Raw genomic sequence first — 18246 nt, 5'->3', positions numbered from 1 at the left:
GATTTCATGATCTCAAAAAATAACATATTACAATGATTTCTGAAGGATCATGTGACACTAAAGGCTGCGTAATGTCTGCTGAAAATTCAGCTTTGTCATCACAGGAATAAATTACAATGTAAAATTTATTAAAATAGAAAACCATAATTTTAAATGGTAATACTATTTCACAGTATTACAGCTTTTAATATATTAATTGTAATAACCTTGTTTTTAATGTATTTTTGTAAATAAATGCAGCCTTGGTTGCAAATATATATGCCTTATATATATTTTCTGTATATAAATTTTTTCGGATTTGAATTGCTCTCAAAATTTTGATTAATTTCTCCAATTCTGCATTCTGACCTTGAGTCTTCTTTACTTTGTATTGTGTGCTTACAGTAGTCAGGTAATGATAAACGACTTGGCAAGGAATGAGGAACTGAATGAACAACAAAAGTTCTAAAAGACTCTAAATTAGATGTGGCCCCGGGCCCTTTTGAACTGTCAGTAGAAATTTATATTCCATTTGAGCAAGGACACATTGTACACTTCTCAGTAAGCCCAGTGAGATTCTAGCATGCATTATTCCAAATAAATCAAACCGGTCAAAGCAGTGGGCGGGAGCATTGGGATGAAAAAAACATAATCAGTATTTTGTACTGTGCAAACACATCTCAGATGAAAAATAGAAATGAATTCAGCTGCCTCAATATTATTGCTATAAAACATATAGAAACTGTATTCCATAGAGCTCCCACACAAAACGACAGATCTCTCTTTTCTTTGAAATTAATGTTTACATGGTGCTTGTCAGCAGTCTTGGAGCTTCTCCGGTCCATTTGTTCTATTGCAAGCAAATTCTCTGTAATCATGAAGAAATGAGTTTGAGCTTGCTTTCCGCCTACATGCATAAGAGCCATTGATGTGTGGAAAGCTTCGCAGTGAGAGCGTTTGATATTGCTGCGACATCTTCCGCTATCATTGTTCCCTTGGAAATGGATTATAGGCCAGTATCTGTGATAACTTTAATTACATTTCATCATTTCTGCACTGTGTGATTGTGAATATTTGGTTTGCACAGGATTACAGTAAACAAACCCCATAGATAAGAGTCATTGCTCATTTGACCCTTCTAATGCACTACTCTTTCTGTCTGTCTCACTGTTTTGACCATCTGTTTCTCCATATTGTGCGACCCATCGCTTCCGCCCGGCTGTAGACATCTCTGTTGGCCTCCCCATCGGTGTGATAATAGCGTGTGGCTTGGCGCTGCTGTTGCTCACTGCATTCGTCTCCTGGAAGCTGTGCTGGGTTCCTTGGAGGAACAAAGCCCTCTCATCAAGTTCCGCAGCCCTTGCCCCTGACGACTGCCCCTCATTTCATTTACCATCTCTTCTGCCCAGTCCTCAGCCATCTGAGGTCACTATGGCGACTGAGAAGGAAAAGTATCCTATGGCGTCAATGGGCTTTCTGGAGGCAGCTGTTAAAATAAGTCACACCTCTCCCGACATCCCTGCCGAGGTGCAGCTCTCCATGAGGGAGCACTTCTTGCGCCGTACGCAGCGCATGCAAAGACAGACTACAGAACCAGCATCATCCACCAGGTAACAGTGCCAAAAAACATCCATGAACACACACATGCACTACTATTCAAATGTTCAGGGGTCAGTAAGAATTTTTAATGTTTTTGAATATAATATTCTAAAAACAGTAATATTGTGAAATGTTATTGAGATTTAAAATGACAATTTTAAGTTATTTAAAAATATATTTTACTTTTGTGATGGCAAAGCTGAATTTTCAGAATTACTTCAGTCGTCAGTGTCACATGATCCTTCAGAAATATGCAGATTTGGTTCTCCCAGCACGATTTAATGTATCCTTGCTGAATAAAAGTATTGATTTCTTTAAAAATCTTACTGATCCCACACTTTTAAGCAGTAGAATATAAGATGAGGTAGAAAATCAAAATTATTGTCACTGGATAATGGTTAATTTATTTATTTTATGTTTGACATTAATGGTTTTTATGTCTAGATGTTACTAGGGTCTTTGTGGACAAAATAATTCAATATGTAAAAAAAGTGTATGTAAAAAAAAAAAGTGTAGTAATTTGAAGTAATTCTTGTAATTGTAATAATTATATTATTGTAATTTATTTAAATATTTTTCATATAATTTTATTAAATTTTTATTCATATAATTTCATAGTTTACATTATTTGACACCTTTTAAAAAATGATATCAGGTATATTTTAGGTATACTTATTACAATTCAAGACATTATTCATATAGCACTTTAAACAATTCAGAGAAGGAAGTTTCAAAGCAAGAAGATAACAAATATGAGACAAATTCAATTTCTGCTGTAAAGAAGCTCTATAAAGATATAAGTGTGTAATTATTTAGTTTTAAATCAGTTCAGAGTTGATTTAGTTCAGTGTGATAACTGAAAAGTTAATCAATTATGAAACAAGTACAATTCAGCTATAAGCAGCTCTACAGGAGGCAACAGTGTCGTTAGTCAGCTCAAGTCAGTTTAATGTTGATTTAATTCAGTTCAGTAACAGTGTTAAAATGTTTCAAAATTCATCATTCATGAAACAAAGTGGATTGAGCTATAAAGCAGCTCTAAAGAAGAAAATAGTGTCATTATTTAGTTCAACTCAGTTCAAGTTTTCTTCTCATCCAATCGAGTCAGTACAGTCAAATAATCTGAGTAATAATGAATAATGAATACAAAGTGTTATTACTGAATATTAAGTATTTGGGAATTCTGTGAAAGATGGAAATGAAACACATTTAAAAATGAAGCTTCTTGCCCAAGCTAGGGGCCATTTTACCCCTTTCATGACTTTTAGTTACACAACAAAATTACTGAATATTTTCCATATATTTGCGGTCATCTCTAAATATGTTACAATTTAATAGTAACTATGCACTGTTCTTTAGCATCCTTCCCCTTTTCCCCATCTTTTATGCATTTTCAGCCTGTGTCTGCAGCCGGTGCTGCATACACATTTACACATTTCATTAAAATATGCAGCATTGTATAAACCTGAAAGAAATGCATACAATGAATCACACTGTCAGAGCATCCACAGTAGGACTCAAAAGACATCATCAATCACAAATACCCAATAACAGAATCTCCCAGAGACATTACAGAGCAGATGAACAATGACACCAACAAGAGAAGTGTAAAAATATTTATATTTGAAAAGCATATTGCATATGATGCATAAATATTTAGAGGAGAGTGAAGTCTGCTTTGTTATTTTATGCCTACAATAATGTATTTCAGAACCACTTCAAGGCAAGTTTTTAATGTTTAGCTGCTCCATAATCCCTGGAACCAAGACAAGTTCTGCTCATGCATACTTGATTCATTTGGGGTAGTTCCAGGACACTTAATTACAGCACTGGACTTGTCCACTTGAAATTAAATATTTGTCATGTACAATTTGCCCATTACATGTATTTTGCCCTTTCAGTATTTGGCTGCTTTTGAAGATATTTCCACTGCTTTCTGTTACAGAGCATTGGCACAGCAGTGGTTTTATTCATATTGATGAGTCAACTACACCAGCATTCATTTTAAAGGGGTCTTATGATGTTGCTAAAAAGAACATTATTTTCAATATTTGGTGTAATGAAATGTGTTTATGCGGTTTAAGGTAAAAAAAAAAAAAAAAAAAAAAACACTTATTTTCCACATGCCGTACATTATTGTTTCTCCTCTATGCCCCACCTTTCTGAAATGTGTCTGTTTTTACAAAGCTCATCGGTCTGAAAAGCGAGATTGGCCAGCTATTCAGTGCATTGTGATTGGCCGAATGCCTCAAGCGTGTGATGGAAATGTTAAGCCCCTTGCCATACTGTAATGTATGTCCCAACCTGTTTTTATACAGTCTATGGTCCCAGTCAGAACACCAACGCTACAAGACAAAAACAACACAACCCATTACAAACGAGCCATTTGTTGCATCCTGGGACATAATTACGGATTTTAATTACTTATACTGTGTTTTTACACGTTACGTTGCATCACGCCGCGTAAACATAAAACCATAAAATGTCTGCATTTGTGATCAGAGAAATGACAATCAACAAGCTCTACTCTACACTGCTCAAAACTCACGTTTGAATTATCAGTGCCAAATCCTTTACATATGAAAACGTACTTACAGGCTGTGAGTCAGAACAGCCCGCATTGTAGTCTTCTCAGGAAACAGTCCTCCATAAAATGTGCTGCACACATCTGAATATTTGGGTTAAACTGTTCTGGAACATTGTTGTAAATACAACTTAACCACTGATTCCTAGTTGTGTCCTTTTTTGAAAGTAGTTTTGCTTTCACAACGAAACAGCGTCTCCACGACATGGCACCGGCGACAACAGTGAAAATCAAAGGTTACGCCTTCTTTCTTTGGGTGAAAATTTGGGAGCCATTATGCAAATTTTCCCACATTGTGACATAAACATGTGGGGGCGTATTAGAATGAGCTATTTTAGTGGGGCGTGGACGAATCTCAACTTATAGAGAATATCTCTTTGGGTTTGAGACTTTAGTCTTTGCAACTTTACAGAACTTCTTTATGCACCAAGAGCTTGTAACACTCCAAAGAGAAATGAAAAATTTAAATCATATCATATGACCCCTTTAACACTCCTTTGAAAACAACTGTTGCATAATGAGTAAAAGAAATGCTTTGAAAGAAAAGGTTTGTCTTTACAAGAATGAAAGGGCCAAACTGGTTAATTTGAATGGGTAGCCACACAATATTGGCCATGTACCATGTATTTTATGGGACAGGAGATAACAAACCTTTTGTTGGCAAAGACCGTCAAATGTGGCTTTCATATTGCAATTGTTATCTGTGTAGACATTATATATATATATTAGTGCTGTCAAATGATTAATCGCGATTAATCGCATCCAAAATTAAAGTTTTTGTTTACATACTATATGTATGTGTACTGTGTATATTTATTATGTATATATAAATACATACACATACAGTAAATATTTTGAAAATATTTACATGTATATACATTTATATATTTATATTCTTATAATTTATATTATATATAAATATATTTAATATATAAACATAACATATTTTTCTTAAATGTATACATGCATGTGTTTGTAATTATATATACATAATAAATATACACAGCATACACGCATATATTATGTAAACAATAACTTTTATTTTGGATGCGATTAATCGCGATTAATTATTTGACAGCACTAATATATATATATATATATAAATATTTATATTTTGACAGCACTAATAATATATATATATATTAGGGATGCCACAATTCTCAACAAAATATTGAACCATTCGGCACAACATTCACGGTTCAATATGTGCTTGTGAACTTCATTTTTTTTTTCAGTTTTGCTTTTCTGTGAGTTTACACACTGAGATGAGGAAACGCCTCCCCACTTATATCATGCATCTGAAAAAGCAACACACACCAAACATCTTCCTCTGTAATGATAAGCATTTCTAAACCTGCTGTCCAACAAAAGAGAACATTATAACATGTTTTTACTCCACAACATCAAAGAAGTGTTTGAAATAATTTCCTCCTATACACTGATGTGATCTGATGTGGCTTATACAGAAATAAATGTAGTAAAGCATATGTCGATTAGCAATGGATTATACATATACTTATATATTATGAAAATACTCAAGATGGCTTGAAGAAAACAGATAAACCATATATTGTCGCAGTCGAGTGTTTATTGTCTTCATGTTTTATCATTCAAAATGTTTCTATCAAATTTTAATTCAGTTACAGTGATTGCTAGATGCCTTTGTTCATATTAGGGATAGCACTGAAGAGAAACATTTTCAATTCAAATTAATATTAAAAACAAATGTGTTTTTTTACACATTTTTATGTGACCCCTGTATTTAAAAAAATAAATAAAAAATTGCATTGGGCAGCCGTTTAGTTTCTAATTCAACTTTTTCTGAACACTCAACAAATCCCTCATGCTACTCTGTCTTCTTTATCTCATTTTTGCAGGCATAGTTCCTTCAAACGTCAAATGCATGTAGGGAGTCTGGACCTGGGAGATGACTATGATGTGGATGAGCAGCCAACCAGCATTGGTCGTATCAAGCCTGAACTCTACAAGCAAATGACCACAGAGAACGATGAATCCAGCAATAGTAAAGGCGGCAAAAACTGCGGCAAAATCAACTTTTCCCTCCGTTATGACTATGAGAATGAGATGTTACTTGTCAAGATACTCAAGGCATTTGATCTCCCAGCCAAGGATCTTTGCGGCAGCTCCGACCCGTATGTCAAAATCTACCTGCTGCCAGATCGGAAGCAGAAGTTCCAGACACGAGTCCATCGTAAAACGCTCAACCCCACATTTGACGAGTCCTTCCAGTTTCCGGTACCCTATGATGAGCTTCCCATCAGGAAGCTCCATCTCACTGTTTTCGACTTTGACAGGTTCTCACGGCACGATATGATTGGGGAAGTCATACTGGACAATCTGTTTGAAGCGTCTGATCTCTCGAGGGAGACCTCCATCTGGAAAGACATTCAATATGCTACCTCTGTAAGAGAACCCTTTGCTCTCTTTTCTCTTGATAGAACAAATTCTGCTGGTCTTTAAGTCTATTTTTTAAGGGGAGAGGTGTATAGGAGGTATGCTCAGATATGTATAGATCACACACTGATCAGGTTATGTAAATGAATATGCAATAGGATGCAAAAGCACAAGACCACATTTTTAATACAAATTGTTCATTATAAATTAAATTATAAGCATAGAAATGGAGTAAAACATTGAATTGTAAAATGTAAATTAAAATTTCATAACCTTTTAGTATTTGGTTTGAGAACATCTTACCAGGTGTACATGAAGTTCACATTATCAGTTTCACAAATTTGCTTATTTGTTTGGTGACCAAATCATTTCCAAATCTTTCTTGTTTATTTCTCAAATACTCAGATTTTTTTTCCAGGATAAATTAATAAATCTAATTTAATTAAATTAACAAAATCTGAATATTTGTGAAAAAACAAGAAAGATTTGGAAATTATTTGGTAATCAAAAAATAAATAAAAATAAGCATGAATAAAATAAATAAATATTTATTTATTTATGCTTATAAATATATATAAGCAAAAATATTCTTCTGAACTTTTTATTCATCTATGAATCCTGAGAAGAAGAAAAAATATCACTGTTTTACACAAAATATTAAGCAGCACAATTTTTCAAGATTAATAATAAGAAATGTTTCTTGAAAATTCCACTTTGCTATAACATGATTAAATTACTTTTAAGTATTTGACAATATTATAGTTTTTATTGTATTTTTGATCAAATACATGCAGCCTTGATGAGCATAAGAAAATTATTTCAAAAACATTACAAATCATACTGTCCCTGACCTTTGAATGGTAAGATATTCTATGTGGTCTTTGACTTTTGGACCCCACTGTATCAGAAGATAATATAAACCTGGTGAACTAAGCCTGGTAAATATTGGTCATCTGCAGCATTCTGCACAAATAGTTTAATTTGGGCTGGCGAGAGAAGGAAGGATCCTGAAACCTCAGCAAGTGCTCTTGATATTTCACTGCTCAGACACTTTGTGCAGATCAAAAAATCCATTGACTCTAAATAACAAGGCCATTAGATGCCAGCTAAGATATGTGAATTAGCTTGTTGCATTATTGACATGGTCTGTTAAAATGCAGTCACAATATTCAACACGTTCTCTGCTGTACACCTGCTAATGCTAAGGCAGCCAAATTAATGAGAGTTCTACCTTACCCTCATTAACATAAAGATAAAGTAGTAATTGACACATGAAGATGACTGACACATGCTGATTGTGCACGTGTGGACAAAATAATTGCCTAATTTTCGTCAGGGCCACTAATGAGAGGTGCTGCCAATCACAGCACAATATTAAATGCTTAAGTTAACCTCCAAAATAGGTCCTGAGGTCATCTGAGGTTAGCTGATCACTCCATAATGGCCAGCTAAATGAACTTCAACTGCTCCTCGATGAGTCTTATTTCTCTCTGTTTTCTAGATTTACAGCTATTCTCAGAGGAGCGATTCAATAAACCTGTGGTTATTGCTTTCGTAGCAGGAGGCCGGCTGCCCCTTGAACAAAAGCACACACTCTATTGCAATTGGCAGGAGATTTGAATCTGGAACTCAAAGCGCCTCTTTGCAAAGCTATCAAAAGGGGTAGATCACTCAAAAATGAAAATACGATCATAGTCATTTCATACCTGGATTGTATTCTTAAGTTCATATAATGACAAAGGACTCTCATGGTCAAAATATGACAAAAAGAACCATAAAATTATCATAAAAGTGATCCATATGACTCATGTGGCATATTCAAGTCCTATGAAGCAATACAAAAGCTTTGTGTAAAAAAAAAGTTATTCAATTATGCAATTTGGATATTCAAATTTGTATCGTTATTCAAATACAACTTTCAAATAGAATGCAAGTTAATGATGGTTATAGAGACTCAAGTTAAAAAAACGATAAAAAGCACATTCTTTTCCAATTATTATTCAATTATGCAGTATGAATGTGTACATTTATTCAAATTTGATGTCAAGATTGGTTTCAGGACACAAGCACCAGTGAGATTTGAAATCACTGACGTCAAACATGGTGTGAAACATCTCTACATGCCATATTTTAATATATATAAGATTTGATATATAAGATTTCAGATTTCAGAATTTTTTCTACATTTTAGATACATTTTGATAATAGGTCACCATTCACTTTAATTGAAAAGAAAAGGGCATAAAAATACTGCTATATATCTGTTTTTGTATTTCTCAGAACAAAAGCAAAGGTTTGAAATAACAATGAGTAAATGATGATAGAATTTAGTCACATAATGAGCTCATTTAGTCACATAATGAGCTCAAGGACTAAAATAGAAAACTTGTTTTGCATAAACATAAAACATTCACTATGGTCCCACATCATTACTCTTTTGGAAATTAGGCTTAATTTTGCAAGCTTAATTACTTGAGTTTATTTATTTAACATAATCACTTTTTATCCTGTGCCATAATGTTCAGTAATGTCCAATAATTTATTTACTTAAAGTTTACTTGCTTTACAAATACTTTTCAGAAACATTTTTTTTATTGTAAAGCTTGCATTTACCCATCCATCAATCCACTTTAAAACGTCCCTATATGATACTGAAGCACAACCTGCAAATAATCACCTTAGAGGGCTAGAGAGACATTAAGCCATGAGTGGGGGAGTCATGGGATATGTCCATCAGAGAGAGGCTTACTGAGCTCATTTAAAGTGATTAATATTTACACCAGTCTTAATGCCGCTGAGAGGGTGACGCGAACACACTAAATCCAGCACCGTCAGATAGCATACTTCTCCTTTGCACTGCACACATTTAACTTTCAGACAAAGTGGGTGGTCTTGAAGTCTAAAAATGCCACAGTTCTAATGAATTGCGTTGAAATTATTTGGGATACATTTGTTTCATCTTGATAGAAACCAGCTTGGATCAACTGTGAGGAAAATGATGGACCTTGTGCCCTGATGGAAAGTGTTTAGGAGTGTTGAAGTTTAATTAACAGTTTGCTGGAGTGGTGTCCAAGAGAATCGCAACAACTAATTGGTCACTGTGACTGTATCTTTCCAAACAGGACTCCCTTAGACCTCGATATTGAGTCACAGGCTTATTAAACCCAACCTTCTCATCGAAATGCCAAACCACATCCTCAAATACCAATAAAGAACTTCTCGCAGCGCTAGCTTTTAGCATAAAACTGTGGCAAAGTGATTGACAGCCTATTGGTATAGAATCTTTCTCTGTTAAAGCATCGTGATTATTTACAAAAGCAAAGAATTCATGGTATAATATCAGTACTGATGAAACGATTCCTTCACTTAAAAAGATTTGTTCAGAACTGTGGATTTGTTCATGAATGAAACACCGCTGAGTATGAGTAGCCATATCAATGGTACGTTTTTATAGAAGCCCATTTCCACAACATAAAAAAAGCATGCTTTGGTAAATCTTAATGTGGACATGAAACATTGTAATTATGAGATAAAAAGCTAAATTATAGAGAGATAAAAATCATAGTTATGGCATAAAAAGTCATACTTATGACAAAAAGTAAAAGAAAGACTTTTTAATCTTAATTTCAACATGTCAGTTTTGACTTCTGTCATAATTTGGACTTTTTATCTCATAATTGTGTCTTTTCATAGTAGTTTTTTCTCATATTTTCAACTTTTTATGTCATAACTACCACTTTTATCTCATAATTTTGTCTGTTCATTATGTATTTTTTCTCATATATTCTACTATAAGTTCTATTTCATAACTTCCACTTTTATCTCATAATCATGATCCTTTATGTGGCAGAAATGGGTTTCCGTACTTGATCTTGACGGCGAGTGATGTTGGTGGAACAGTGTCTTTATTATTGCACAATTACTGTTTTTATCTTTATTATCTGGTGCTATGGAATCGAAAAGGTGACCTTTATTACAAAGTGTGCCAATACATCATGCTACATTGATTTGTGTGTATCTATCTAACAGGAGAGCGTGGACCTTGGGGAGATCATGTTCTCACTCTGCTATCTACCTACGGCAGGCAGATTAACACTCACTGTCATCAAGTGCAGGAACCTAAAGGCAATGGACATAACAGGATACTCAGGTAGCATTTCATCAGCTTTACTTTGAGCTTCATAATACAGACATGAGATTAGAAGTAATAAATAATAAAAAATAAAATGACAAAAAAGTGTATTTATGTGTTTGTTTATTTATTTATTTATTTATTGTACATGGCAGATTTTTGTTAAAGCAAATTTATTCATGTTTAAAATATAGCATTTATTCAAATTATTAAATTATTATTACTGTTTTCAATTTACTTAAGTATTCTTCCCTTAATGATATTAAGTTCTGTTAAATAAATATATATTAAAATATTCTAAATGTTAAACATCGTCTTGTCAGCTTTCGTGGTTAATATTTTTCTTATGTTCATATTTTGATATGAAATATAAATCCTCAATGATTCAAACCCCTTGACACATCCTGAAATATGAACAAGTATATTAGTTTTACCTCTGTCTTATTACTCCTTGTCAAGAGGACAACAGAAGTAAAAAGTGGCACCACTCTCACCACTCTATAATTGTTCCAATTGGTCTTAAGGTTTCTGGAGACCTCTTTAGTTTTTTTCATATATTGTTAATACACACTTCCCGCATGTTCTAATCATTGTTTCATGTTCCAAATTGGCTTCTGTTCAGTCTGTTCACAAACCAAATTTCCTAGAGGTAAATCAGCAGCATCACTGAGCGAATTAAACCTGAAAGTCTGAAGAAGCGCTATGAATATGAACATAATTTTAAGCACCAATAACATGAATTACTCACATTATCATGTTTTTTTCCTTATAATGATACAGTGTGTCTCACACCAGACATTTCCCCTTTTTTCTGCTGAAGAGTAAACAGTTTTCATTTGCAGTAAAATTGAATTCACATGAACTGGATAATATCTATTAAGAAGTGCCCTGAGCAAATCTGATGTCAGAACATCTGATTTGTTCTGCCCAGGCTGGAAGTAGTTTATGGCTTACTTATGTACAAGCATAATAGATCAGACAATTGTGCAGTGATGGAGAGGGATGGAAATGAGTATGCATTTCTGATGTCAGAATCAGCACTCAAGTCATTCCATTAAAGCCCCAAATCTCAACGGCCTTCCATTCACACTGAATATTAAAATGGCTCAATGAAGATATCCAGCATTAATTTCCAGTCTTTTCATCTGACAGTCTCGTCAACTTCAAGTTATTGTCAGAGCTTTAATTAACTGAAACTAGTGCATACTACAATAATAAAAAATAAAAGCTCAAACTGCAAATGTGAAATTAATAACAGCTATATGAGCTGAAGTGATAACGATGTTCTTTCTGTGCAGATCCTTATGTGAAAGTATCCCTCATTTGTGACGGAAGACGTCTGAAAAAGAAGAAGACCACAACAAAGAAAAACACCCTGAATCCCACTTATAATGAGGCCATTATCTTTGACATCCCTCCCGAGAGCATGGACCAAGTCAGCTTGCACATCTCAGTCATGGACTATGACCTGTACGTAATAGCTATTTCTCATTTTTATATTGAAATTTAAAGGGACAGTTTAACCAAAAAAAGAAATAGAAAGAGAATTCTGTCATCATTTACTTATTCCAATGTTTCAAATATGTAATTATATATTTTATGGCTTCAGAAGGCATGCATTCGACTTATAGGATATTTTTAAGATGATTTTGCAAGCTGGAAGGCTTCAGTCCTCATTCTTCGTAATTGCATGGGATGGAAAACATTTATTATTATTATTATTTATTATATTATAATAAATATAATAATATTATTATATTATTAATATTATTTATTCATTTAAAATATTTTTTTTTTTTAACAAATAAACATTTGTTGTTTTTAAGTTTTTTAAAAAATTAGAGGTTTTTAATTACTTGAGAAAATGATGACAAAATTCGCAATTCGGGCTTCTAGGAGAGAGCTGCTTTATTCAAGATGGATTTGCTTTTATTATATTCCATGTATTTCTCTTTTGTTTTCATCCTTTCTAAAAATGTTATACACACCTAAACTTAAAATGTTTAACAATGCTATTCTTCAGTTGTCATGCCAATTAAGCTAAACTAAATTACAAATAGCAACCTGTAGAGGAAATATTGGAATAGCAGGAACACCAGACATCAGAATGATCACATGGTTCATTTTCTTAAGTAGGAAAAGGTCAGATGTCAGATCATTTAGCACTCACCTCTCTACAGGCAGGTGACCAAGCAAAGAACCAGGCGCATATATTCCAACACTCTCAAGTCTCAAACAGACTGTTTGTGTTACTGAGAGTGTCAGAGAAAAAAACACACACACTATTAGATGTCAGAAACTGCGATTTCACTATTCTCTTCCGTGGGTTCGCAAAAGGACTCAGTTCAGCACCATTGAGGTAAATGTATGTTAATTTCTTTATCCTGTGGCACATCATCTACTCTCTCTGAATATGCACATATTTTTACACAGATACCATTATGCAAAAGAGGTTAGTTGCACTGGCAGACAAAGTCATATCATTGTCTTTTATACAAAAGGCTTTTAGGTCATGCAAACTTTGGTACATAATTCATTGCTGGTGTGGATGTGTTTATTTTGGATCACTTAAAGGAATAGTTCACCCAAAAATTTGCCGAAAATGAACTCACCCGCAGGCCATCCGAGATGTAGATGAGTGTGTTTCTTGAAGATCTGGAGACGTTTAGCTTTACATCACATTACATCACCAATGGATACTCTGCAGTGAATGGGTGCCATCAGAATGAGAGTCCAAACAGCTGATTAAAAAAATCACAATAATTTACAAGTAATCCATCAATCCATCCAGTCCAGTCCAATCCAATCCAAACCATCAATAAATTTCATGTGACATGAAAAACTGTTTTAAAGAAACAAATTAATTATTAAACCATTGCTTCTGGCCAAAATATGAGTTCATAATTCATAATAATGCTTCCTCCACTGAGCATTGTCATCTCACATCAAAATGCACCAATATATTTGTTTAGAACTAACAAAATTTGCACTGTAGAAAGCAATACTATGGATAAATGTCTTGATGGATTTATCACAAACACGTTTGTAGATTACTTGCATTACTTGTGGATTATTGTGTTCTTATCAGCGGTTTGATCTCTCATTCTGACGGCACCCATTCGCTACAAAAGACTATTCCTTTACATTAAAGGGATATACCAATGTATAGATAATTCCGTAACAACTGATTCATTCTTTCAGGGTGGGGCACAATGAGATAATTGGTGTGTGCCGTTTGGGCAGTGGTACTGAAGGTTTAGGTAGAGACCACTGGAATGAGATGCTTGCATACCCCCGTAAGCCAATTGCACACTGGCACTCCCTGCTGGAACCGAAGAAATCAGAAAAAGAGGCAAGTAACCTCACTCCAGCACATGTACATACAAATGTGAGGGGTAGATATAATAACCCTCTGAATTTGTGTTTATATAGAATTAAAAATTAAGTTTTTCATATGCAAATTGAATTTCCAGAATTCATTTCTGACCAGTCACCGATTTTTCTTTGTAAATATTCAAATCCCTCTAGTCACATCCTCACACTTGTACTGTGTTTTATGAATAATACATGAGTAGAATATGCCAGTGTTGATTTAATTCACGCACTGAAATTCTGTCCCCTTTCTGGCCTGTGGTCAAGAGTTAATCATGAGGGAAAAAAAATTATTTGGCCCTATGCAGATATTAGGTTACACATTTTGGTCTCTTTGTTTATTTTAATTAATTCATTAATTTGAAAAAAGAAACAAACATTGTTTCAATTGAGGTCCTGTCTGGGCATCTATGAATTGTGATTGGGCGTGTGGCCACATTTTCTTTAACCTAAATCATTGATTTTGGTAATTAAAATGGGTTATAGTTGTGTTTTCAGTACAGGTTTTTGTTATCTACACTGTTTTGAGTAGTTAATTTCTTTCTAACAGTGCTCACATTGTCAGTTTTTTTTATTGATTAATTATTGTTGTTGTTTGTTGTGTATTCTTTTTTTTTTGGATGGAATTGGGGTACATTTAAACTGTCATAGGTTAGAGGTTTGACATATCAGATAAATTGTATTTGACTGACATGCTTGTATTGAAATGTTTTACCCATTTCATATTCCACCAGTGATAAAACTAGTGCTAGATGATGAGTTTTGTCTGAGACTGGCACTGGTAGGGAACTTTAGTGCTCCTTCATGATAACAGACTGTGTTTATGATTATTACTAGTGATTTTCAGTTTGCAATTGCGTATACGTATTTTGAGTTTTGATATTTGAAGGTCATTGGGCTATGTTTGATCTATTTTTAATTGGCCATTGGGCTAGTTTTGTTACATAGACCTGGCAACCATGAATAGTGTACCAATTCTCTGCTAATTAAAAAAATAAAACTATATTCAACAAAGGCTAATTCTCTTTTTGCAAATGTATTACATTATAAAAAAAATGCTAATAATTGCATAAAACATGAGAAAAATCAGGTTGGAGATTAATTAGTTAAGTTGGTTAATTTGTATCCTTGTGTGCAGTTTGCATAAGTAGAACATAGATGTTATTGGATTTGCTTGCTTTGCTTTGTATAATTGAACAAAAAATGTTTTATTTAAAAAAAAAATTATTAGTGTTTTTGTATATTTATTTATTTATTACAGAAAATAATTAGCTAAAAAATGAGTATGTCCAACTTGTAATATAACTTTAGATGCATAAATTCCATGCAACCACAGTTTGAAACCCACTCTTCTGAGCAATTTTTGCTATCTATAGGATGCAGCTCTTCTGCTATAACTATAAACTGCTGAATAATGCTCTCATTGATGGGTTTTTCATATGTCTTCTCTTACAGTGGAAAGCTAGAACGGCCAGTTTTGACAGTCAGGGGTCCTGTCCCTCCCCCAAACCTCCTGTCAGCCCTTGATCAGAGCCATATGTAAAACTTCAGGCTTGGCATACTCCGTTTGTCACTCTGATGAAAACGAGACTCCTGCTGTTTCCATTTCCTGCTGTGGGTTGTTTTAGATGGTTCCCAAACACTGATCTAAGATCCTGCTGTCTTTGCCCTGATATTCCTCATTCAAGGATTCAAAGCGTTTATTGTCATATATTCTCATGTTCCAGTCCGTACAATCCTCAGTCAATTCTTGAGAGTCCTGTACAAACCTCTGTACCTAAATATTCTACAAAGCCAACGTTTTGTTCTTAGAATAGCTTGGTATCGTCAGCAGAGATGTTTCTTTTCAAAATGAATTCTCCTGAAGCATCTGAATTCAGATGCAGTGTTCTGCAAGCGGTCTACATGCAAACAGAAACATTTCTGCACAGCACTGCAAGGCTCTTTGTAGATGGCTCTGCTCAGATCTTAAGACTTTGAAAGTAGGATCAACTATTGGAAGTACTAAGAATGAGGTCAGAAAGGATAAAATATCGAGGGAAAGGACAATGTTTTGTCCTGGGTTTGTCATGTGCTGTATACTAAGAACAAACCATTTTCTCTCTCAAATCCTTGTGTGAAACCTATGTGAAAGTACACATTTTATGAAGAATATTTAAATATTTATCAGTTTCTAGATGTTATATACATGTTATGTGTAAAAAGATTCTAAATTTATCAGAGCACAACAAATTTTTCCTATCCATTAATTTCTTGCCAAAACAAAGACGGTTTACATGTAAATTTCCTGTTCACACACAAACACACTTCACATGTAGCTGAATAAATTTATGTAATTACATTACCATTCATCGGTGAGTACAAAAGTGGGCATTTAAGGTAAATGTGCTGAAATATTCATAGAGATCTGATTTGATTTATGTGGGTTTTATTCACTTTATATAATAGCATTTAAAGAAGTATACAGACTGCTTTCAATAGCAATTCAATTCCCCTTTGAATCCTCCTGCTGTTTCTAATGTTGACATCTCGTTCATCTTTTGGCATGTAATTTCATTGTGAGTTAAATTGGACTGTCAAAGTTTTATGTTTTTTGACATATTGTCTGGGAAAATGTCTTGAGTAAACAATGTAGGCTCAAATTTATCAAATATATTCATATTCTGTACTGTATAAAAGAGCAGGGATAACATTACAGCATAAAATTATAGGTGATTAACTAACATTCATCTTCAGATTAATATTTTTATTTGCTTGTTTGATTTTACATTAAAAAAAATATGTGTAGAAAACAGGGATATTTGAAATGTTGTGAATTAAATGGTGAATTATCTGTATAACAACACAATTCAATGTATAACTGTCAACTGATCAGTTTCTTTAAATAAAAAAAAGTAATGCCATTTTACCCAAGAATAATTGTTATAATATTTAATGCTCAACAAAGCTAAACAAAGCAATCAAAATAATATTATTACTCTTTGAATTTTTTTATGTCATAAATGATTTAACAAAATTCAAGACTTTCATTGCCCGCAATATTTTATTTGTTTATCCCTGTGGTTTCTATCTTTTTGTTTTACATGGTTATTTATTCATAACACAGTTTAACTTGGAATTTTACTTTAACAGAGAACCCCTGCTAAATTATGATTACTGTAGTTAATATTTCTCCTGTCATTAAAAAATAAGATGCTGGAAACGAATTACATAAATGCACAGAAATAACATTAGTTCATAACTTCCCTTCAAAGTCCTGAACATATGTTTCAAATAAGAAAAGACAGAAAATTCAAAGCATGTACAAATGCACAGGAGATAACCTTTGATAGAGACAACCTACTATGCAGGAAGTTCATTGTCACAGATGGTGGGCACAGCTCAAGATACCAGAGCAGTGACTTTACACTGATCTACATTTGGTGTTGCTGAAATATCTTAAAATATATATAGCACTTGGGGCTAGTTTTACATAATGTCCTCCATCGTCTCATAGGGTGTCTGTTAAGCTTTAAATATTTCTATATAGTAAAATAGATTTAATATTTTAACAGAATCTTTAAAAAATTCCAAGTCAACTTGTTGAAGAAATGGTTGTGACAAAGTACAACTTTTTGGTCCTGTTTTTACAATATCACCAATGTTGTAATACTCAGATAAAAGTGTTTCTGTAGGTGAATGTAAAGTTAATAAGGTTTAGATCTGGTTCTTTACCTCACTAACTCTTGTGTGCTGGTGTTTTAACAACCTGTTTTTGCCCCCTTGTGAATCTGAAAAAACTTTCTAATTTTGTATTGATCATTTGTACTTGCAATATAACTTGTAATGTTCGAAAGGGTTCTTGTATTTCAAAAATGCCAAAATAAAATGTTGGTTCAGCCATTTCAAGTATAGAGTTGCTTCTTTTCAGTCTTGTGAACATCAAATAACAAAAAGTGTGTTAGCATTGATTAGTCAGTTTTTGACTATTTTATGTGCAACAAAAGCAATCTATGTATTCTTAAAGGTAAAGGATTAGTTCACCCCCCAAAAAAATGTAATTTTATCATCATTTGCTCACCCTCAAGTTGTTCTGGGTGCAAGGAAACAATATTATACTATAATGTATAGTATTATACAAGAGATTATATTTCAAGTCTTCTGAAGACACACAATAGTTTCATGT

The 18246-nt window shown here is 33.6% G+C and overlaps 1 protein-coding gene across 1 annotated transcript in view; it reads left to right on the top strand.

The window, feature by feature from the left end:
• The window catches only part of LOC109098830 (synaptotagmin-6-like), a 43772-nt gene extending 25803 nt beyond the window's left edge, over nucleotides 1-17969 (top strand). Inside the window, exons 2-7 of the mRNA XM_042713203.1 lie at nucleotides 1205-1589; nucleotides 6040-6586; nucleotides 10607-10727; nucleotides 12008-12179; nucleotides 13911-14061; nucleotides 15537-17969. Coding sequence (XP_042569137.1) covers nucleotides 1205-1589; nucleotides 6040-6586; nucleotides 10607-10727; nucleotides 12008-12179; nucleotides 13911-14061; nucleotides 15537-15608 — 1448 coding nt within the window. The 3' untranslated portion in view covers nucleotides 15609-17969. The remainder of the gene's footprint in view (nucleotides 1-1204; nucleotides 1590-6039; nucleotides 6587-10606; nucleotides 10728-12007; nucleotides 12180-13910; nucleotides 14062-15536) is intronic.
• Nucleotides 17970-18246: the final 277 nt, after the last annotated feature.

The sequence above is a fragment of the Cyprinus carpio genome, chromosome A23 (assembly GCF_018340385.1).
Source record: "Cyprinus carpio isolate SPL01 chromosome A23, ASM1834038v1, whole genome shotgun sequence".
NCBI lineage: Eukaryota > Metazoa > Chordata > Actinopteri > Cypriniformes > Cyprinidae > Cyprinus > Cyprinus carpio.
This window is presented reverse-complemented; position numbering and strand designations above follow the sequence as displayed.